The sequence below is a fragment of the Sapajus apella genome, unplaced genomic scaffold, assembly GCF_009761245.1.
Source record: "Sapajus apella isolate SASKATOON/1434 unplaced genomic scaffold, GSC_monkey_1.0 scaffold106, whole genome shotgun sequence".
Taxonomy (NCBI): domain Eukaryota; kingdom Metazoa; phylum Chordata; class Mammalia; order Primates; family Cebidae; genus Sapajus; species Sapajus apella.
The window spans coordinates 2,973,423-2,996,382 of record NW_022437046.1 but is presented as its reverse complement, the minus strand read 5'-3'; the positions used below and the strand labels follow the sequence as shown (position 1 = coordinate 2,996,382).

Here is a 22,960-nt window from a genome sequence, read left to right as displayed (position 1 = left end):
CCTCAAACAGAAAGCTTGTGGGAAGCTGGGCTTTGTCCTAAACTCAGGGTATAATTTATGGAGTTCCTCCTCCATGTAATGAGCAATAAATTTAGCCAGACACCATAGCTGCATACTGCCAACACAGAACAATCAGGCACCAAAGATAACCAGGAAATGAAGGCTGATCTCTGGGGCAGATGGAATCATTTATCACTTAATTCTTCTGACTTGTGCTTTTATGGTTTACAGATACTATTTTCCTAATGTGAGAGACCAGATGGTCGCCAAAGGAACCTTGCCATTATCGAGAATCTGTGCTATGGTAACCACCCAGCATCGTGAGGATGTGGGAATGCAGACCTTTAATCTCCCTTTAACCTCCATGATTGAGGACAGGAAAGAATTGAGGAACCAGTCATCAGGTAATTAAAAACAAGTTTGGTTCATACCTATAATCCCAGCACTTTGGGAGGCCAAGGCGGGTGAATCATGAGGTCAAGAGATTGAGACCATCCAGGCCAACATGGTGAAACCCCATCTCTGCTAAAAAATACAAAAATTAGCCGGGCATGGTGGTGTATGCCTGTAGTCCCAGCTACTTGGGAGGCTGAGGCCAGAGAATCACTTGAACCCAGGAGGTGGAGGTTGCAGTGAGCCAAGATCACACCACTGCACTGGTATGATCTTGGTGCATCCTGGTGACAAAGCGAGACTGCATCTCAAAAAAAAAAAAAAAAAAAAAAAGTTTTTCTTTTCCTTTCAAAATCAGTATACATTAAAATATATAAAATATATAGTAGACATTTTAAAAATCCCTTTTTTCTCTAAATTAGTGATTCTTCACATTTTGAGGTATTTGCCCTTTTGAGGATCTGATGAAACCTGTAAGACACCTTCTCTTGGAAAAAACGATTATAGAATATACACTGCCAATTTTGTGTACATTTCTAGAAAACTCATAGCTCCATGGAGTTTGTATAAATGTTGTTTGTCTCATTTCACCTTTAATTTCAGCAAACGTTTTTTAAGCCCTCATGCCATAAATTCTAAGTATTATATGCTACACTCAGAGAATTATTATTCCAAGCCAACATGAGCAGATGGGAGATTGGTAGAAGACAGTTAACATAAACCAGGAATTCACTGTAAGGGAAGAGAAGGCGAGGGTTTAAAGTTGGGAGGGGATTAATTAGAATTTGGAGATTTGAATGATGTTACATCCTAATGCTTCCAGCAGGATGATGTACCCTCCAAATTTATCATCAGATAACAAGATTTAACCTCTTAAATCAAGTTGCTGTACATGCTTGCTAAAGAGTATCTGCCAAAACAGGCCGAACATGGTGGCTCACGCCTGTAATCCCAGCACTTTGGGAGGCCGAGGCGGGCAGATCACGAGGTCAAAAGATCGAGACCATCCTGGCCAACATGGTGAAACCCCGTCTCTACTAAAAATACAAAAAAATTAGCTGAGCGTGGTGTCGCACGCCTGTAGTCCCAGCTACTCGGGAGGCTGAGGCAGGAGAATTGCTTGAACCCGGGAGGCGGAGGTTGCAGTGAGCCAAGATCGAGCCACTGCACTCCAGCCTGGCGCCTGGTGACGGAGTGAGACTCTGTCTCAAAAAAAAAAAAAGAGTATCTGCCAAAACAATAGGTTTCATGTCACCATGATTAAGTTTGAGTTGTTCCTCCTGACTTTCCCCTATCAGCTTGTTCTGTTATTCCTTAAAGCTTTCCCTGAAATGTGACAATAGGATGATAGAGTTTTTATGAAAAGGTAGCATGAGAAAGATATTTCAGATGGTGATGGAAGGAGGGTGACAGAAGTATGTGAGGTGTGGAAACCTTTTGAAAGTCTTAGAAGAGGATGGCTAAAGCCCATCTCAATTCTATAAACATAATTGGGGATAAAAACTTTTATTTTAGATACAGGGGTACATGTGCAGGTTTGTTATGTGGGTGTATTGCATAATGCTAAGGTTTGGGGTACAGATCCTATCACCAAGACAGTAAAGCAGTTTTTTAATCATGTCACTTCCTTACATTAAAGCTTGATGATTTCCCATTGTTGATAGCAGTGATCTGCCTTCAGTAGTTGTGTAATCTTGGCAAGGAATTAAATCTGTAAACCATAATTTCTTGAAAGTAAAGTAAATTAGCAACCTGTTAAGCCTTTATTAACCCTAAAGAATGTGATTCTGACAAGGACAGATTCTCTCATTGCCCTTATTGTTTATTGTAGTGTTTATCCTCTTCCTTCCTTCCTGACCAAACCTTTCTGGTTTGGTAGAACAGAGATTCTTCTGACCAGCCTTCTTTCCTTGTGTCCTCATTCTTCAGGTTTCCTGGATGTGATCCTAAGGTACAGATGTAGTCCAAGAACAGCAGGGGGAGTTCTTGCTGCCCGAACTGTCTCCATCTCAGTCCAGATTATCAGAGCCTGTGGTCTGCAAGCAGCAGCCAAGTAAGTCCACTTGAGACAAGCAATTCTCAAACCTCTTATACTGCAGTCACTATAAAATAATGCCCAGATATGCAAAACTTTCTTAGGTACACTTTCCATTTCATTAACCACAGCTCTTCTTTTTCCGTTAAGAAAGCATTTCAGAATATAAGTGAGTAAATCACCTCCAAACGTTGCTATTTTAACTGTTATTAGCAACTTAGCTCCAGAATATAAGTAAGTAAATCACCTCCAAACGTTGCTATTTTAACTATTATTAGCAACTTAGTTCCTTGACCTCGCCCAACAGTTTTATCCTTTGCCTTTCTTAACCACTTAGTCTTATGGTCATACCCTCTACCATCAAATCATGCCATACCCAATCACTGCAACTCCTGTGTAATCTCACTTCACACCTTTCAGTCTCTGAATACTACCTCCTATTTTTCCAGCTTTTGCCCTTTAGTCTGTTCTCAACATAGTAGCCAGTGATCCTATGAACACTAAAGTCTAGCTTTGTCACCCAGGATAGAGTGCAGCGGCAGGATCTCAGCTCACTGCAATGGCGAGATCTCGGCTCACTACAATGGCATGATCTCGGCTCACTGCAACCCCCACCTCCCGGGTTCAAGCGATTTCCTTCCTGCCTCAGCTTCCCAAATAGCTGGGATTACAGGCACCCACCACCATGCCCAGCTAATTTTTGTATTTTTAGTAGAGACATGGTTTTACTGTGTTGGTCAGGCTGGTCTCAAACTCCTGGCCTCAAGTGATCTGCCCACCTCGGCCTCCCAAAGTGCTGGGATTATAGGCATGAGCCACCGTGCCTGGCCTACATTTGATCTTATTCATAGTAGAAGCCAAAGCCCTTAAAATGGCTATGAGACCCCACATATTCTAACCCCCACCCCTGCTATCTTTGTGATCTCATCTCCTGCTAGTCTCCCCTCTGCTTACTCCACTCCAGCCACAACCCCCTTGCTGCTTCTGAACACGCTAAGTATATTTTCCCCTCAGGGACTTTGTCTTGCTGTTTTCTCTGCCTGGAACATTGTTTCTGTAGAAAAACAGCACAGCCCTTTCCCTTACCGCCTTTGGGTCTTTGCTTATACTTCTCTCTGCCTTGAATGTTCTTCTTCCTTTTGTCTACTTAAACTCCTGCTTTCCTTCAAGACTTTGCAACATCTTTATAGTCTTCCTTTATTTCTTCGTACATGTAGGCAGAGTTGGTGGTTTTTCCTGTGTTAACATCTTGGTTATAGCACATATTCTGTTTTAATTATTGTATACATGCATTTTTCTCCCACTAGGCTGTGAGTTCCGCTAGTCAGAGATACTGCCTGAGCTCCTCTCTGTCCTTTTAACCTCTTAGCATAGTTCTAGCATATAACAGGCTATACCAGGCCCAGTAAGAAAGAGAACTAGATCAGCCTCCTGCTTCAGACTAACACTCTTTGAACAAAGAAACGGACAAGTGCTCCCTAACTTTTCACCTGTTATAACTGAGGATCAAACTGTTCACCTATAGCTTTATGGTCTCCAAATAAGTAATTGCATTACTGAATGAGATCTGATGCTGACGAGCTGATAAGATACTCAGTGTAGTTAATATTGTTCCTCACTAAATTCTCCGCATAGACTTTTCCAGTTGCTGCCTAAGAACATCTTAGTATTAGTGAAGGTGATATCAAGACAGGTTGGTTTGGGGTTTTTTGTTTTGTTTTGGTTTCATTTTTGGGGTGTGTGTGTGTGTGTGTGTGTGTGTGTTTTAATTTCAACTTTTATTTGAAATACAGGGGTACATGTGCAGGTTTGTTATATGGGTATATTGCATGATTGCATGGTGCTAAGGTTTGGGGTACAGATCTCATCACCAAGACAGTAAAGCAGTTTTTTAATCACATCACTTCCTTACATTAAAACTTGATGATTTCCTGTTGTTGATAGCAGTGATCTCATAATTTTAATTATGCATTCCTGTTAATAATAAAAAGTAGCATGCCCTTTAAATTTTTTTTTTTTTTGAGACTGAGTTTCACTCTGTCATCCAGGCTGGAATGCAGTGGCATGATCTCGGCTCACTGCAACCTCCACCTCCCAGGTTCAAGCGATTCTCCTGCCTTAGCCTTCTGAATAGCTGGGATTACAGGCGCATGCCACCATGCCTGGCTAATTTTTTTTTGTATTTTTAGTAGAGATGGGATTTCACCATGTTGGTCAGGCTGGTCTCAAACTCCTGACCTCATGATCTGCCCGCCTCAGCCTCCCAAAAGTGCTGGGATTACAGGCACGAGCCCCCATGCCCAGCCAAATATGTACATACATATTCATGTATAAATCATCTTCATGTACTGCTATACTAATATACAAAAATACATTATAAAATATACCATGGAATAGAAAAACTTTAATATATGAGATAGCCAATAAAGTTTATCCTATGAACCTCCTAAGTTGTGTACAGCTTCTTTAGGGATCATTGGTCCATATAATAAGGTCCAACTTCCTTAGCTTGGCATTCACAGCCCTTCAAAATAAATCTGAGTCTTAAAAGAAGAACAGTAGTTATCAAGATGCCCAAAAGGGGTGAAAATTACTTTGGTGAAAGAGAACATGTGCAAAGGCAGGGAGGCATGAAACTTATGTATTTGGAATACCTCCTCAGTCTCAGATCCAGCCAACATCAGAATTCTTCAATATGGCATTAAATTAACTAGTATTTAATTGGCAGAGACAGACTCAGAATTTAGATACCCAGTAGATCTCCAAGAGGGCAGATAATAGGTCAGAAACTCAGTAATTGCTCTGTCTGAGAACTCATGGGGAAAGTCAGATTGGATGGCAGGCAGTTTGTTCCAAATCTCCCATTTGGTCTTTGTCATATGTTCAAAGAGGGACAGCAAGAAGCCAGGCCAGCTCTGACACAACATTCTTCTGGCAGGTTGGATGTGAGACAATGCATGGTATAATGGAAACAGAACTGTTCTAGAAATCAGACACTATGGCTTCTAGACTCACTCCCATCTCCTACTAGCTATGTATGATCTTGGGCTGATTTCTTTACTTCTGTGAGCTTCTGTTTCTTCATCTGAAATGGAAATTTATATACCTACCCTGATTTTTATAAGGATCAGTGCAAAAATTAACAAATACAAAGTCGTTTTATAAACTACAAACTATTGTACAAATTACAGATTTTTCTGATTACTTCCACTTGTACAGATAATTTTTACCTTTATTTGCCAGTAAAATCAGAGATAAGTTTTGCATTGCCTCTTACTGAAAAGAATTCTTGGTGTTCTAAAGTCACCCCTCTTTTAAATCCTTACTCTGTTATCTAGATAGCAGGTGCTATCAAAATTAGCCTTTTGTCATCAAGAAACACCAGTCTTCATCTTACCTGCCAGTGGTCTTTCTGAAAATACATTGTTGGTGCCTATGTAAAGTAGGCACTTCTTATTGACTTGCATCTTCTAAGTAACCTGATCTTTAGCTCCGAATGAATAGAAACTTTCTTGGACATAGCCAGTAGTCTTTAATTCCACAAAGCTAAGGAATTGAGGCTATTTCACTACTATATATTGAGGTGAGCCCAAGGCATGACACACAGAGCAGATACCCAGCAAATAACAACTGAATGAGTGAATTCAGACCAGCTTGGAGCCCAAGCCTTTCTGCTATCTCACTGCCATCTCTAAAAGTTTCCTATTAAGAGTCCTTCACTGTCCATAGGCAAGTTCCCTCCTTTGTATATATTATCTAATGTTACCTTTACAGCACCCTATGAGTATTTTATCTTGTTTTTTTGTTTTTTTTTTTTTTTTGAGACGGAGTTTTGCTCTTGTCGCCCATGCCGGAGTGCAATGGTGCAATCTCGGCTCACTGCAACCTCTGCCTCCTGGGTTCAAGTGATTCTTCCGCCTCAGCCTTCTGAGTAGCTGAGATTACAGGCGCATGCCACCATGCCTGGCTAATTTTTTATATTTTTAGTAGAGATGGGCTTTCGCCTTGTTGGGCAGGCTAGTCGACCCACGTCAGCCTCCCAAAGTGCTGGGATTACAAGCATGACCCACTGCACCCAAGCTATCCTCATTTTTTAAGCCACTGCTAGCATTCAATTTCTTTTCATCCCATTTTTCCTAGGCATAATATATACTTTATGGTATACGGATACACATTAATCTTCTGTTAATGATAAATCATCTATTGATCATTAATGATAATGAAAATGAAAAAGTTTTGCTTTTTTTCTTAGAAATGAAATTGTAGTAAGTATTCAAATACATAATATATATCTTTAGTATTTATATACTATCCTTATATTAACCTCGTCTTAGTGAAGAGGAAACTAAGACTTGGAGGAGGTTAGATAACCTATCCAGAGTCACACAATAAGTAAATGGTGGAGCCAGGTTTCAAACCCAGGTCTATATAACTCCAAATTACTACTCTCTACTGGTATATATAAAGTACAGTGAGGTTCTACAGGAAGGATCACCTAAGTCTGCTTTAGGGATATCAGGAAATGCTTCAAAAATAGGTGACTTCTTTGCCTAGATGTCAACTTTATCCCCTTGGGGAGTTTAGGGAAAGGGGGTTTGTCCCATACTGTAGCTATACACAAATTACTTGACTACTCTTTATGAGTGTCATTAAAGGCACGTAGATTCCATTTGTGCATTATGGAGCATCTGTGCTGAGAAAGAGAAAAGCAGCCCCAGACTTCTGGGAATTGGGCTGACATTCATGGATAGGCATTGGTGTTTTCTTCTTGAGCATAAATGATCTTACAGAACATCAGCATCAGACAAGGACACTATATGACTATGATGAAGTGAGACAAAAACAAGACTGCTCCATCGTCATGTCTAAGCACAGACCAAAAGAAGGTCACTATGCAAACCATAGAAACACCCAACATCCTCCTGTCTTGGCTAAAATGAGTGACAGTTGCTGCTTCGCCAGTTATAGCTTTAGCCTTACTCTAGTATTCCCTCCATCTAGATAAGATTCTTCAAGAAAATCAATCCAGAGCAAAGCCCTGCTCCTTTAAGCCCTCACCCAAATCAGCTAACACAAGCCCAATGCGCATAAGCCCTTTCTGATACTTCTCATTAAGATGTACTATGGTTCCCCATGGTGTATATTTCCCATAATTGCAATGAGCAGTAAACCCAGCTTGTTTAACTAGAGTCGGTTACTGTGGTCCTTGGCTTAAGGGTATTGACAGGACAGTGGATCATCCTCGGAGTGTCACTCTGATGGGCAAAGTTGTCTCCCTCCACCCCCATATACATATGCCGTGATATCTAGATTACTAAGAAAGCCTGTTGTGGCACTGCCAGAAGCCTAGATAGAAAGCATATAGTTGGTTGTATTCTTGGTGGTCTCATGGAAGTAATGAAGTTATTTTCTAGGCAATCAAGCTGATTTCTAATATTACCATGGTATCCTCTTCTCATTTCCACCCCTCTCCCCTACAGGGTTTTGGCTGAACAGGAACCCGCTCTACAGTTAAGTGCCACAGTTGGGGTCAATGCCTCTGTCACCACTCATCTCTCCTTCCTGCCCCAGGAAAAACAGCGCCGAACCCGCCCTGTGGCCTGTTCCTTCTGCCCTGAGTTCTCCCATCACATTGAGTTCACATGTAACTTGGTAACTCAGCACTGTAGTGGAGAGGCCTGTTTCCTAGCAGAGTTATTGGAGTTTGCAGAAGTTGTTTTTGCTGTCTATCATGAAAATACCAAATCAGGTGAGCACCAAATGACTTGTTACAGTCAAAATTAAAAGAGGCTGTATTTTGAATGTTATAGCCCTTCCTAGGAGATATACTGAAGTATTTAGAGGTGAAGAGTCATAATCTCTGCAACTAATTTCTGAAGGATATAGCAAAAAATAAGGACATGTACTAAAGTATAAGAGAAAGATAGTGTAGAGAGAGATAAAGCAAATGTGTCAGTGTTAATGGGTATATCCAGATGAAGGGTGTGTAGGAGTTCATTATCATATTTTTGCAACTTTTTTGTATACCTGAATTTTTTTCAAAATAAAACATTTAATTTTAAAAATGGCCCGGCTACAGTGGCCAACACCTGTAATCCCAGCACTTTGGGAGGCTGAGGCTGGAGGATCACTTGAGCCCAAGAGTTCAAGATGCAGTAAGCTATGATTACACCACTGCATTCCAGCCTGGGTGGGAGAATGAGACCCTGCCTAAAAAAAAAAAATTTTTTTGAGGGCTGTAATCCCAGCACTTTGGGAGGCTGAGGCCGGAGGATCACTTGAGCCCAAGAGTTCAAGGTGCAGTGAGCTATGATTGCACCACTGCATTCCAGCCTGGGTGGGAGAATGATACCCTGCCTAAAAAAAAAAAAAATTTGAGGGCATTCAGGCTTTGATTGGAGTGTGAGCAAGAAAATCTCTAACGCATTTTGCAAAACTGATATTCAGTGTGTGTAAAGGGAAGGTTGTGTGGATATACTATAAACCAGCCCCTTGATGAGTAAACCATCAAATAATTTTTCTTTGTTGCTTCACAGCTGGCGATATAATTAGCATTCAGTCATGCAAAGAGTATCTGCTTGGAGTAGTAAAAGTTCCAACAAAAGAGCTTCTGATCAAGAGATCTGGTAAGAATTCTGGATTATCACTTTCCACCCTTTCACTTCCCTACAAGAGGTCATCTTCTTTGTCTCTGTTAAAAGATATTCAAAAGAAAACACAACCCCTTAACACATGCTCCTGAACTCTCTCCGATACCTCAGATGTTTTCCTGAAAGCATTTTAAGTCTTCTCCTAATCATTCTGAAGTTCTTCTAATAAAACAAAGAAGCTCAAGACATTATACTATCATCCTTCTCTAAGAAAGATGATGGGCCAAGATGGCCGAGAGAAGCCAGTGCCGGAATGCAGCTCCCAGTGAATGAGACACAGAGGGCTGGAGGACTTCACGGTTCCAAATGAGGTGCCATTTCTTTTCTGTGGGACTGATAGGGCACTGGAATTGGGCCCAGGGAAGGAGCCACAAGGCAAGAGCCGCCCAGGGGGGCAAATCAAAACAGGAGGGGCACGTCCCCACCTGAAATGTGCAGCCAGGTCAGGGGGTCAGAGGACTTAACCCCCTCAGTGTTCCATTTTGGATCCTGTGCTTGACTCATCCCTCCTGCAACCCTCTGTCCACAAGAGCCCTGCCAGACAGTGGGGCACTGTGGGTAGTTGATGCAAATCTGAGCGGCAGCTACCACCGGATTCTGCAAGTTGTCGCAGGGACCTGGGTGGGAGTTTGGACTAACGCCAGCAGGGACAGACTCTCCCACAGAGGGAGGCAGAATTGAAAGCAGGGAAACAGGCCATAAAGCCGGCAGGCCCCACCCCTACTGAACTCAAACTGAAGCACTCGCTAGAGAGGTTAGCAGCAAATATGCCAGCTTGACCCCAACCAGGAAGATCCAGCTCTGGGAGAGAAGCCATTGGGAAGGCGGGGCCAATCTCACCTGCAAACAAACTCCAGGGAAGGACCACCCACCCAACAACCTGACTGAACTGGAGAGAGCCCAGCAACACCCTCTACAGGCCAAAAAAGGTATAGTTCCAACCCAATAGAAAAAAAATGTCCACTCAGAGACTCCTGAAATCACCAACTTCAAAGATTAAAGGGAGATCAATCCACAAAAATGGGAAAAAACAAAGCAAAAAGGATGAAACCACCAAAGAACAGAACGCCTCTTCTTCCAGGGATCACAACTTCTCAGCATCAAGGGAACAAAAAAAGACAGAGAATGAATCTGACAAATTGACAGAAGCAGGCTTCAGAAGGTAGGTAGTAACAACCTTCTCTGAGTTAAAAGACCATGTTCTAACCCAATGCAAAAAAACTAAGAATCTTGAAAAAAGGTTAGACAAAATGGTAACTAGAATAGCCAGCTTAGAGAAGAACATAAACGACTTGATGGAGCTAAAAAACACAGCATGAGAACTTCGCAAGGCATACACAAGTTTCAACAGCCGAATCGATCAAACAGAAGAAAGGACATTAGAGATAGAAGGTCAAATCAATGAAATAAAACGAGAAGGCAAGATTAGAGAAAAAAGAGTGAAAAGAAATGAACAAAGCCTCCAAGAACTATGGGATTATTTGAAAAAACCTTATCTATGCTTGATCGGCCTACCTGAATGTGACAGGGAGAATGAATCCAAGTTGGAAAACACTCTTCAAGATAATATCCAAGAGAACTTTCCCAACCTAACAAGGCAGGCCAACATTCAAATCCAGGAAATACAGAGAACACCACAAAGATATTCCTCAAGAAAGCAACCCCAAGGCACATAGTTGTCAGATTCACCAGGGTTGAAATGAAGGAAAAAATCCTAAGGGCAGCCAGAGAGAAAGGTCAAGTCACCCACAAAGGAAAGCCCATCAGACTCACAGCAGATCTCTCGGCAGAAACCCTGCGAGCTAGAGGGGAGTGGGGGTCAATATTCAACATCCAAAATTCAACCCAGAATTTCATATCCCACCAAACTAAGCTTCATAAGTGAAGGAGAAATAAAATCCTTTACAGACAAGCAATTGCTGAGAGATTTTGTCCCTACAAGACCTGCCTTGCAGAAGCTACTGAAGGAAGTACTAAACAGGGAAAGGAATAACCAGTACCAGCCACTGCAAAAACATACCAAATGGTAAAGAATAACAACGCAATGAAGGAGCCACATCAATTAATGGGCAAAACAACCAGCCAGCAATAAAATAGCAGGATCAAATTCAAACATAACAATATTGACGTTGAATGTAAATGGCCTAAACGCTCCAATCAAAAGACACAGACTGGCAAGCTGGATAAAAAGTCAAGACCCATCAGTGTGCTATAATCAGGAGACCCATCTCACATGCAAAGACTCACATAGACTCAAAATAAAGAGATGGAAGATTTACCAAGCAAATGGAGAACAAAAAAAGCAGAGGTAGCAGTCCTAGTCTCTGATAAAATGGACTTTAAGCCAACAAAGATCAAAGGAGATAAAGAAGAGCATTATATAATGGTAAAAGGATCAATGTAACAAGAAGAGCTCACTATCCTAAATATTTATGCACCCAATGCAGGAGCACCCAGGTACATAAAGCAAGTTCTTAAAGACCTACAAAGAGACATAAACTCCTGCACAATAATAGTGAGAGACTTTAACACTCTGCTGAAAATATTGGACAGATCAACAAGACAGAACGTCAACAAGGATACCCAGGGCTTGAATGCAGATTTTGACCAAGCGGACCTAATAGACGTTTACAGGACACTCCACCCCAAATCCACAGAATACACATTCTTCTCAGCACTGCATTGCACTTACTCCAAAATTGGCCATATAATTGGAAGTAAATCACTCCTTAGCAAATGCAAAAGAACGGAAATCATAACAAACAGTCTCTCAGACCACAGTGCAATCAAATTAGAAATCAGGATTAAGAAAAGCACTCAAAACTGCACAATCACATGGAAACTGAACAACTTGCTCCTGAATGACCAATGGATAAACAATGAAATGAAGGCAGAATAAAAACGTTCTTTGAAACCAGCGAGAATGAAGACACAACCTACCAGATCCTATGGGACACATTTAAAGCAGTGTCTAGATGGAAATTTATAGCAATAAATGCCCACATAAGAAACAAGGAAAGATCTAAAATTGACACCCTATCATCAAAATTGAAAGAGCTAGAGGAGCAAGATCAAAAAAACTCAAAAGCAAGCAGAAGACAAGAAATAACTAAGATCAGAGCAGAACTGAAGGAGATAGAGACACAAAAAAATCAATAAATCCAGGAGCTGGTCTATCAACAAAATAGACCACTAGCTAGACTAATAAAAAAGAAAAGAGAGAAGAATCGAATAGATGCAATAAAAAACGGTAAAGGGGAGATCACCACCGATTCCTTGGAAATACAAACTACCATCAGAGATTACTACAAACAACTCTATGCACATAAACCAGTAAATCTGGAAGAAATGGATAAGTTCCTGGACACTTGCACACTCCCAAGACTAAGCCAAGAAGAAGTGGAAACACTGAATAGACCAATAACAAGGTCTGAAGTTGAGGCAGCAGTTAATAGCCTACCAACAAAAAAAGTCCAGGTCCAGACGGATTCACAGCTGAATTCTACCAGACATAGAAATAGGAGCTGGTACCACTCCTGTTGAAACTATTCCAAACAATACAAAAAGAGGGAATCCTGCGTAACTCTTTCTGTGAGACCAACATCATCCTGATACCAAAATCTGGCAGAGACACAACTAAAAAAGAAAACTGCAGGCTAACATCCATGATGAACATTGACGCAAAAATCTTCAATAAAATACTGGCAAACCAAATCCAACAGCACATCAAAATGCTTATCCATCACAATCAAGTAGGCTTCATACCAGGGATGCAAGGCTGGTTCAACATATGCAAATCTATAAACGTTAATTCACCACATAAACAGAACCAAAGACAAAAACCACATGATTGTCTCAATAGATGCAGAGAAGGCCTTCCACAAATTCAACAGCCCTTTATGCTAAAAACTCTCTGTAAACTAGGTATCGATTGAATGTATCTCAAAACAATAAAAGCTATTTGTGACAAACCCACAGCCAATATCATACTGAATGGGCAAAAATTGGAAGCATTCCCTTTAAAAACTAGCACTAGACAAGGATGCCCTCTCTCACCACTCCTATTCAATATAGTATTGGAAGTTCTAACCAGAGCAATTAGGCAAGAAAAAGAAATAAAGGGCATTCAATTAGGAAAAGAAGTCAAATTGTCCCTGTTTGCAGATGACATGATCGTATATTTAGAAGACCCCATCGTTTCAGCCCAAAACCTCTGTAAGCTGATAAGCAACTTCAGCAAAGTCTCAGGTTACAAAATCAATGTGCAGAAATCACAAGCATTCCTATACACCAATAACAGACAAACAGAGAGCCAAATCATGAGCAAACTCCCATTTACAATTGCTACAAAGAGAATAAAATGCCTAGAAATACAATTAACAAAGGAAGTAAAAGATCTCTTCAAGGAGAACTACGAACCACCAATCAAGGAAATAAGAGAGGACACAAACAGATGGAAAAACATTCCATGCTCATGGTTAGAAAGAATCAATATTGTGAAAATAAGCCATACTGCCGAAAGTAATTTATAGATTTAATGCTATCCCCATCAAGCTACCATTGACCTTCTTCACAGAACTGGAAAAAAAAAATACTTTAAACTTCATATGGAACTAAAAGAGAGCCCACGTAGCCACGACAATCCTAAGCAAAAAGAACAAAACTGGAGGCATCACGCTACCTGACTTCAAACTCTACTACAAGGCTACAATAATCAAAACAGCATGGTACTGGTACCAAAACAGAGATATAGACCAGTGAAACAGAACAGAGGCCTTGGAAGCAACACCACACATCTACAACCATCTGATCTTTGACAAACCTGACGGGAACAAGCAACGGGGAAAAGATTTCCTGTTTAATAAATGGTGGTGGGAAAACTGGCTAGCCATATGCAGAAAGCTGAAACTGGACCCCTTCCTTACACCTTATACAAAAATTAACTCCAGATGGATTAAAGATTTAAACATAAGAACTAACACCATAAAAACCCTAGAAGAAAACCTAGGCAAAACCATTCAGGACATATGCACAGGCAAGGACTTCATGACTAAAACACCAAAAGCAATGGCAACAAAAGCCAAAATAGACAAATGGAACCTAATTAAACTTAAGAGCTTCTGCACAGCAAAAGAAACAATCATTAGAGTAAACCAGCAACCAACAGAATGGGAAAAAATTTTCACAATCCACCCATCAGACAAAGGGCTAATATCTAGAACCTACATATACACCATGGACTACTACGCAGCCATAAAAAGCAATGAGTTCATGTCCTTTGTAGAGACATGGATGAACCTAGAAACCATCATTCTCAGCAAACTGACACAAGAACAGAAAACCAAACACAGCATGTTTTCACTCATAGGCAGGTGATGAACAATGAGAACACTTGGGCACAGAGAAGGGAACAACACTCACAGGGCTAGGTGGGGGGTGGGGAGGGGAGGGGAGGGGAGGGGGGCATAGTGGGGGAGTAGGGAGGAGGGGAAGGGATAACACCTGGAGAAATGCCTGATGTAGGCAATGGTGTGGGGGGATGGAGACAGCAAACCACCATGGTGTGTATGTACCTATGCAACAATCCTGCAGGATGCAGGATGTGCACATGTACCCCAAAGCCCAAATATAATTAGAAAAAAAAGGTGATGATGATGATGATGAATATGGCAATATCCATTACATTATGCAACACTTTGTAAATATTTTCTCAGATCTTGTTGAGCTTTATGATAACCCTGTGTAAATATTTTCTCAGATCTTGTTGAGCTTTATGATAACCCTGACAGGCAAGAATATAGGATCTTACTATTTTGATTTGACAGATAAGAAAACTTAGATAGATTAAGTGATTTGCTAAAAACAAATACCTGGTGAGTGGCAGGACCTGAAATGAAATCCAGATTCACTCATTATTTTTTCCTACTTTTTTCTCTCACTGAGGAAAGAATAAGGATATGGGATAAATGTGCCCCCCAAAATAGACAATCCACCAAGGCAGTCTGGAAATACCGATCCCATCCTACTTACTAGTAGCTGGGTGATTTTGACCAAGAAATTTGACCTCTTTGAGCCCCAATTTTCTTATCCTGTGGGATGGAGGCAGTTAATCCTGACAAGTCTACAAGGTAGGAATTCATTAAATTGGTTATATAAAGTACCTGACACATAATAGGTGTGCAGTAAGTGTGGGTTTTCCTTCTGTTGTCCATCTTCCTGCCTGGGACTGTGTAATCTAGTTTGCAGAATTCTGTCACACATCTCCCAATTTTATTGTCAGTTAATATTTGAGCACTATCCTAATAAACAGGTACTATGTATGTGCCTGCCAGTCTACACAAGTTGATATGGGATTTAGATCTCCCTCTGTCACTTACTGTTTGTGATCTAAAGCAAATTACTTCATCTCTCAGATCCATAGTTTCTTCATCTATATAAATGGAAATAGTAAGATCTATTTCACAAGATTATTAAAGCACTCAATGAAATCTTATATGTGAAAGATCTTAACACAGGGTTGGGCACATAGGACACCTCAATTTCCTTCCTTCTATAACTTAGCTACAGTTTGTCAGAGAATAGGCACCATCTGGGAAATACCATCTCTGTGAATTGAAATTAATCCCTTGGTTATAAACCTTTTAGATAATTAGGGATACATCATTTATCTTTGTATTCAGAGTTATTCTAAAGTGAGCACTCTGTTTTGTTTTTTCCTGCCTATAACCTCAATTACAGAATCACAGAGCTAAAGGAACCATCTAGTCTAAGTAGTTCTTAAACACTGAAATGGTGTGAAATTTTGTGTCTACATGTATTTGTTTATTTTGGAGGGGCATAATAGCTTTCATTTGAGCCGAAAGGGTTTGTGACCAAAAACATATTAAGAATCATTAAGTTGTGGGGAAACATAATCCTAGAGGCAAAGCCCTAGATTCTTAGACTGTTCAAGCTGAAAAGGAGCCTAAGAGATCAAAATTTCACAGAGAAAAACTAAGTAGGCCCAGAAAAGTTAAATACCTCTCCAGAAGTCATAAAACCTTAAGTAACCTTCAGCAAATTAATCTCAATAAGCCTAAATCTTCTCGTTTGTAAAATATACTTAGTAAGATGTTTCTCAGAAAATTGCTGTGAATATTATCATTCCACAATCTGTTTTATATAATGCCAAAATCTAAAAGACCCTGAAAATAAAAGTTTTTTAACTCATTGAGCAGCCAAATCTGACCTCAACTGATATGAGACTTAGGCAACCACCCATTTATGTAAACTTTTATTAAAACATACTGTGCCCATTAATATACATATTGTCTATGGCCACTTTGTTACCATAGCAGCCCAGTTGAGTAACTGCAACAGAGACCATATAAACCATAAAGTCTAAATTATTCACTATCTGGCCTTTTACAGAATAAGTTTGCAAACTCTTGACTTATCTGGGCCCTGATATATATTATAATAGTAGTTTATGTACTCTATTACATTTTTAAAACCTGAAAAATTCTAAATTCAGAAATAAATCTGGCCTTAAAGGTTTCAGATAAGATAGTGTGAACCTATACTAGGTGGAATGTAGACTTTACAGCCAGCTCAACCTGGATTCAAATTCTAGCTCTGTCACTTGGTAGCAGTAATAAGTTGGGCAAGTTTCTGAGCTTCCACTGTCTCATTTGTAAAATAAGGTGTATTATCCCATTTAATCCTCAGAACTTCTCAGGGTTATCAGAGGAATTAAATGGAATAATATCTGTAAAGGGCTAGCAGAATTTCTGACACATACTAGATATTTAAAAAAGAGTAGTTTTTGGCCGGGTGCAGTGGCTCACTCCTGTAATCCCAAAACCTTGGGAAACCAAGATGGAAGTATTGCTTGAGGCCATGAGTTTGAGACCAGCCTGGGTATCACAGCAAGATCCTGTCTCTACAAAAAAAAAAGCAAAGACCAAAAAAAAAAAACAAAAAAACTTTTTTTGGAAAATGGCCAGGCATGGTGGTACATGTACATAGTCCTATGTTCTCGGGAGGCTGAGGCAGAAGAATGACTTGAGCCTAGGAGTTCAAAGTTACTGGTGTCACTCCACTCCAGCCTGAGCAAAGAGATTTTGAAATCTAGCATCTGGTCCTTGATACATGTTTCCTAAGTGCCAATTCCCTTGGTAGAAGACTTGGTTCTAGACTCCAGATCTCTTTCAGCCTCTGCCTTTTCTGTTGCACTCATAGTACTATAAACATTTAAGAACTTTTAAAGCACTTTTTTCTCAAAGCCCTTTCTAAACTATTATTTCATTTGACGATCATAACAGCTTTGGTAGACAACACGGGCATCAGGTTTCTCATTTGTGAGATAAGGAAACCAAATCTGAGAGATTAATGGCTTGTTCCTTAAAAACTACTAGTTCTAGCCATAGCCAAAGAGAACTCAGATCTTCCAACTCCTAGCCTTTTTTCTTCCCATCTAATCTCATTGCCTCTCAGTGGTCAGATAAACACAAAGTCCAACTCACTGTGGATATGTTTTCTGTTCTGTCTTAAGCCAGAGTGATGGACAGTATAGGGTGGAGAGTAAGTAACTTGTCTTTTTGTTTACTTTTAAGAGTATAATTGAGGATCTTTCTTTTCTCCCTAAGGGATCACAGGATGGTATCCTATCATTTTACCAGAAGATGGGGGCCTACCTCATGGCCTGGAGCTCATGCAGAGGATCGTAGGTGGTCTGGAGCTTTCAGTTTCCTTTACGCATCCTGGAGAGAGAGAGCGGGTGTTAGAAGCTGCTGAACTATTGGGCTGGAGTTTTGAGAACAGCCTGAAGGATTTTGTCAGAATGGATGAAGGGGAGCCAGCTACTGTCACCATCTCCACCCCAAGGCTATGGCTGCCCATCCATTGTGTGCTGCTTGCTGGCCACAATCACATTCATAAGAACACATATTGCTACCTTCGCTACAACTTCTATGATCATGAAGCCTTTTGGACCCCTCTCAAGAAGCCTAAGGAATCTGTAAACAAAAAGCAGATGGTGGTCACTTTCAAAGCATCCAAAAGAGCAGAAGTCACTAGGGGCCCATCACTGCTTTGGTACTTAAGGGAGGAGAGGCTAGAGATCCAAGTGTGGCGAGCTTATGGCAATGCTAGTGTGGAGAGACCCCACCAGACAGACAGCTGGATTGGCTCAGCCTATGTGGACCTGGCCAGACTTGGGGAGAGGTCAGCAAAGACACTAACTGTCAGTGGTAAGTGAGGAGTCCGATTCAGCTCTTATAGTTTGAGCACCTGTTCTGTGTCAAACACTGTGTGAGACACCCTGTCAGACATTATTTTACTTGACCTTCCCAGCAATCCTTTGAGATAGGCTTTAGACCCATTTTACAGTCATGAGAAAGGAGGCTTAGAGAGATTGAGTCACCTGCCTGGGGTCACAGATTAGTAAGTGTTCCTTCCATTATTGCATGCTGAAAGATTAATAATAATTTAGTAGTGCTTCTTGTAACGAAAGAGATGGTTTTTAAAGTTCCATTGCCTGCTTAAGAAAGGGTGTTACTGGCCGGGCGCAGTGGTTCACGCCTGTAATCCCAGCACTTTGGGAGGCCAAGGCGGGTGGATCACGAGGTCAAGAGATCGAGACCATCCTGGTCAACATGGTGAAACCCCGTCTCTACTAAAAATACAAAAAATTAGCTGGGCATGGTGGCGCGTGCCTGTAATCCCAGCTACTCAGGAGGCTGAGGCAGGAGAAATGCCTGAACCCAGGAGGCAGAGGTTGCAGTGAGCCGAGATCACGCCATTGCACTCCAGCCTGGGTAACAAGAGCGAAACTCTGTCTCAAAAAAGAAAGGGTGTTACCTAATTCCAGTACTGTGGTGGGGTCAACATACGTTGAAGAACTGGCTCTGAACTCATAGCACTAGAGTGCATCCAAATTCATCAGATTTTTCCATTTAACGTAGTTAAAAACACTTATAAGTGTTAACACTTACAATTAATGAATTTCGGGAACTACTTTTAACCACATATATAGGAGCCTGTCTAATCATCTAGAATGCTAGTTTATTAATTACACTGAAAAGCATATCTGCTAAGGGGACCAGGATATTCTTTCTCTCTGGTCAGCACATCTTGAAACCATAAAGAAAATCTATACGGTAATAAGTAGTTGACAAAGCAAAAAAGAAAAGGGTAACCTTTTGCGGGTGGCATTTTTGTGCTGGGTGCTTTTCTTTCAAACATTTGCTTAGTGCTTGATACATATTCTGGGACCTGGAAATTCCAAGTCGAGTAAGAAATAGTTCCTGACCTTATAGGAGAATACAATAGTAAGTAAATAATGACAGTGAGGCATCAGAACTATGAAAAAGGTGTTCTTGGAGCTGTGGAAACACAGGGACACAACATCTCTAAGGATAGCATCTCAGTGAAAGTGATACTTGACCTGAGTTTCAAAGGATGTAGGTATAAATCAAGAAAGGGGGAAAGAAAGGTATTCTAAAGAAGGGAACAGCATGGGTGAAGGTACAGGAGAATGAAGAGTTTGTTGGATTTGAGGGACTATTGTAATTTCAGACAGCTGCAGCATAGGATACGTAGACTGGGAAGTGATTAAGATGAAGCTAGGGAGGTAGGCAGGAGTACTGTGTTGAAAGCCTTCTCTTCTAAGCTCAAGTTTAAACTCTTTTCCTGAGAGTTACGGAAAACTAGCACAATGGTTTCTGAATAAAAGAGGAGTGTATAGCTTTGCATTTAGAAAAATAAAGCTAGTGACTATAGTTAAGATGACTTAGAGATAGCCAGACTAGACCCTTTACAAATATGAACTTTATTCAGCTTAACATTGCTGTCCAGTTAGTTATTTACCCCACTCTACAGTCAAAGAAACTGAGTCATGACCCTTTTTTAGCCCTATTAGCCCTGTGCTCTGACCCTATTGTTGAGTGTGTGGCCCAGGCTATAGGAGAACTGAGTGTATCTAGGTGATCATCCCGAATTCTCTGGTTCTTTCTGGACCTAACAGGTGTAAATCTGGCTCTGTTGAGCACATCAAATGTCGTGTGCCCTATTTTATCTGGGAAGGCCTAGAGTCACTTAAAAGGAATTACAGAAAATGTCCTTGAAGTGAATCAAGTTCACTTGAACTAAAGTTTTTAAAGACAGGCTTTTAGCTTCATTCTGCTGAAGAAGGTAGGTTTAGGACACTGAATATAGATCTAAGTATAGGATCTCAAGCACAAATGCCTCTTTTTATTGAGTGCTACAAAAGGTGGTATTTAGGTTTTCAGATAATCCATTTCTCTCATACTTCTCCATATCCCTCTTGTCTGAGCTTTTTATCCTCTTGTGCAAGGGCCTTATACAAGGCATGTCATTTGATGTGTTTGTTGAATAAGTCAAGCCATCCATCCAACCATACTTCAACGTTTTGTTAAGTTTCCTGGAGTTCAGGATTTAACTGTGTTGCTTTTGGGTATCTTCACTCCTGTAATGACCTGCCCTATTTTCCTTTGATAATCATGATAACTTACACATTGCTTTGAGAAGAAAACTGATTATCTAAAAATAGAAAAAACAGGAAAGGTTTCCTATTATGGCCTTCTGTGAATCAGTTAACTTCATTTTCCTGACTTGAAATGAGTCTAATGAAGCAAACTTTGAGATTCAGAAGAAGCTATTAGAACCTTCTGTTTTATAAATCTCATTTTAATATTCAGCAAGTTAGTAAAATTCAAATCTCTGGGCTTAAATCTGCTACTTACTGGAAAAGTGATGTTGGCAGGTTATTTAACTCCTCTGAGATTCTGGCATATGAAAGAAACTCAACAGATATTAACTCCCTTATATTTCTTTCTGGTCTCCTGCTGACCTCCTACTTCCCTTCCAAAATATTGCCAGAACCCTATGAAACATAGCTAAATTGAGTGTCAAGACAGCTTCCTGATAGGGAGAAGGTATAAAAACAGAGCTCATGCGACATGAGGAAGATAAAATAGGCCACTCCTGATTTCATCACTCTTAGACTTCTCTAAGTCTTATTGCCTCTCAGTGAATGAATCCCTTCCACAACAGCTCTGCCTGGCAGTCACTTTTTTTTTCTTTTTGTTTTCTGGGTTTTGGGGTAGAAGTTGTTGTTTGTTTGTTTGTTTGTTTTGAGACAGAATCTTGCTCTGTCGCGCAGGATGGAGTGCAGTGGCAGGATCATGGCTCACTGCAGCCTTGACCTCCTGGGCTCAGGTGATCCTCCCACCTCACCCTCCTCAGTAGTTGGGACTACAGACACACACCACCATGCTCAGCTAATTTTTGTGTTTTTTTGTAAAGACAGGGTTTTACCATGTTGCCCAGAGTCTCAAACTCCTGGACTCAAGCAATTCACCAACTTCAGTCTCTCAAAGTGCTGGGATTACAAGTGAGAGCCACCACACCCAGCCTACTTTTCATTATTGAAGATAGTTAGGGCAGGGTAAAAGTTTTGATGTTTTCTACCAGCTTCATATTTATTTTGCAAATTGGTGTATTGAGGTTTGTAGACCTTTCAAAGGAGAAAGGACCACAGCACCTTCAGTGAGTGTTTCCTCCAAGCTTGGTTCTTGGTTCCTGCTTGATTATCCATATTCTCCTCCATCCTCTTGTAGGTGTGTATCCTCTGTTTGGACAAAATGCTTCCAACCTCTCAGGAGCAGCCTTGCGAGTTCACGTGGTTCTTTCCTCTCTTTCCTCACACCCGGATCCCACTCATGAGCTGGACTCCATGGACTGCAGCAGCCACAGTGAATCTGAGCAGCTCCCCAGAAGGAATGATGAGGTCCAGTTTTCTCCACCAGAAGAAGTCTCCTGCCACCAGAAGTCTCCTACCTCCACCCAGGTCCCCTGCGGCAGCACCACAGCTGAAGTCTGCCTGACCCAGGAGGGCACTGCTGAGTTGGATAGAACTTTTGCCGTCAGCATCCTAGTAGAAAGAGCAATGCACTTGAGCTTGAAAGGTATGCTCTCTTCACCTTCCCAGGAGCATATGTCTAATCTAACTCTTCAGGGTGTGCTCCTTTCTTCACAAATCTTTCAAATCATGGCAGGATCTGTTAATTATCTTAATTGATAATTATTTATTTCTCAAGCCTAAAGGTTTAACCACCATGAATGCTTTTCTGAACTTGCTGCATATCGCCAGTACAGCCACCTGAGTATCAACCTAGATAGATACTTCTCTTTTCCTTATCCACTGTCAAATCATCAGATCACTAACTTGTTCTGCATTCCTGCCAACTCAGGCCCTCTTAATACACCTAGGGCCAGGTGTTTTTAACATTGGGTCCTTAAACACCCGGGGGATCCATGAAAAGTTCAAACTCACGGTTAGTGACCCTGGATAGGAAAATAATTACGTCTTGATTTTTATTAACCTCTAACTAAAATTTAACATTTCCTCTCATTATGAATATAGGCAATAGATCCTAGTCATAGTAATAGTACCTGTGATATTGTCAACAGTAATCACAGGTATTTCTGTATCAGATCATTATTGTAGATATCTTGGAATATCACTTATAACTATGATTTCTCTGAAATTACAGTAGTTTTAGTTTTTTGTGGGGTTTTTTTTTTTTTTTTTTTTTTTTAAACAAAGTCTTGCTCTGTCACCCAGGCTGGAGTGCAGTGGCGGGATCTTGGCTCACTGTAACCTCCGCCTCCCAGCTTCAAGCGATTCTCCTGACTCAGCCACCTGAGTAGCTGGAATTACAGGCTTGTGCCCCCACTCCCAGCTAATTTTTGTTTTATTTTTTTGTCTGTTTGTTTTGAGACAGAGTTTCACTCTTGGTGCCCAAGCTGGAGTACAATGGCACCATCTCAGGTCACTGCAATCTCTGCCTCCTGGGTTAAAGCAATTCTGGGATTACAG

The 22,960-nt window shown here is 40.8% G+C and overlaps 1 protein-coding gene across 6 annotated transcripts in view; it reads left to right on the top strand.

The window, feature by feature from the left end:
- C2CD3 (C2 domain containing 3 centriole elongation regulator) overlaps positions 1-22,960 on the top strand; it is a 159,376-nt gene that overhangs the window by 80,625 nt on the left and 55,791 nt on the right. For all 6 annotated transcript variants that reach the window (XM_032259042.1, XM_032259044.1, XM_032259043.1 and 3 more), the window contains 6 exons: positions 232-404; positions 2,323-2,446; positions 7,909-8,177; positions 8,965-9,054; positions 17,706-18,308; positions 21,699-22,046. In XM_032259042.1, the coding sequence (XP_032114933.1) occupies positions 232-404; positions 2,323-2,446; positions 7,909-8,177; positions 8,965-9,054; positions 17,706-18,308; positions 21,699-22,046 (1,607 nt within the window). The remainder of the gene's footprint in view (positions 1-231; positions 405-2,322; positions 2,447-7,908; positions 8,178-8,964; positions 9,055-17,705; positions 18,309-21,698; positions 22,047-22,960) is intronic.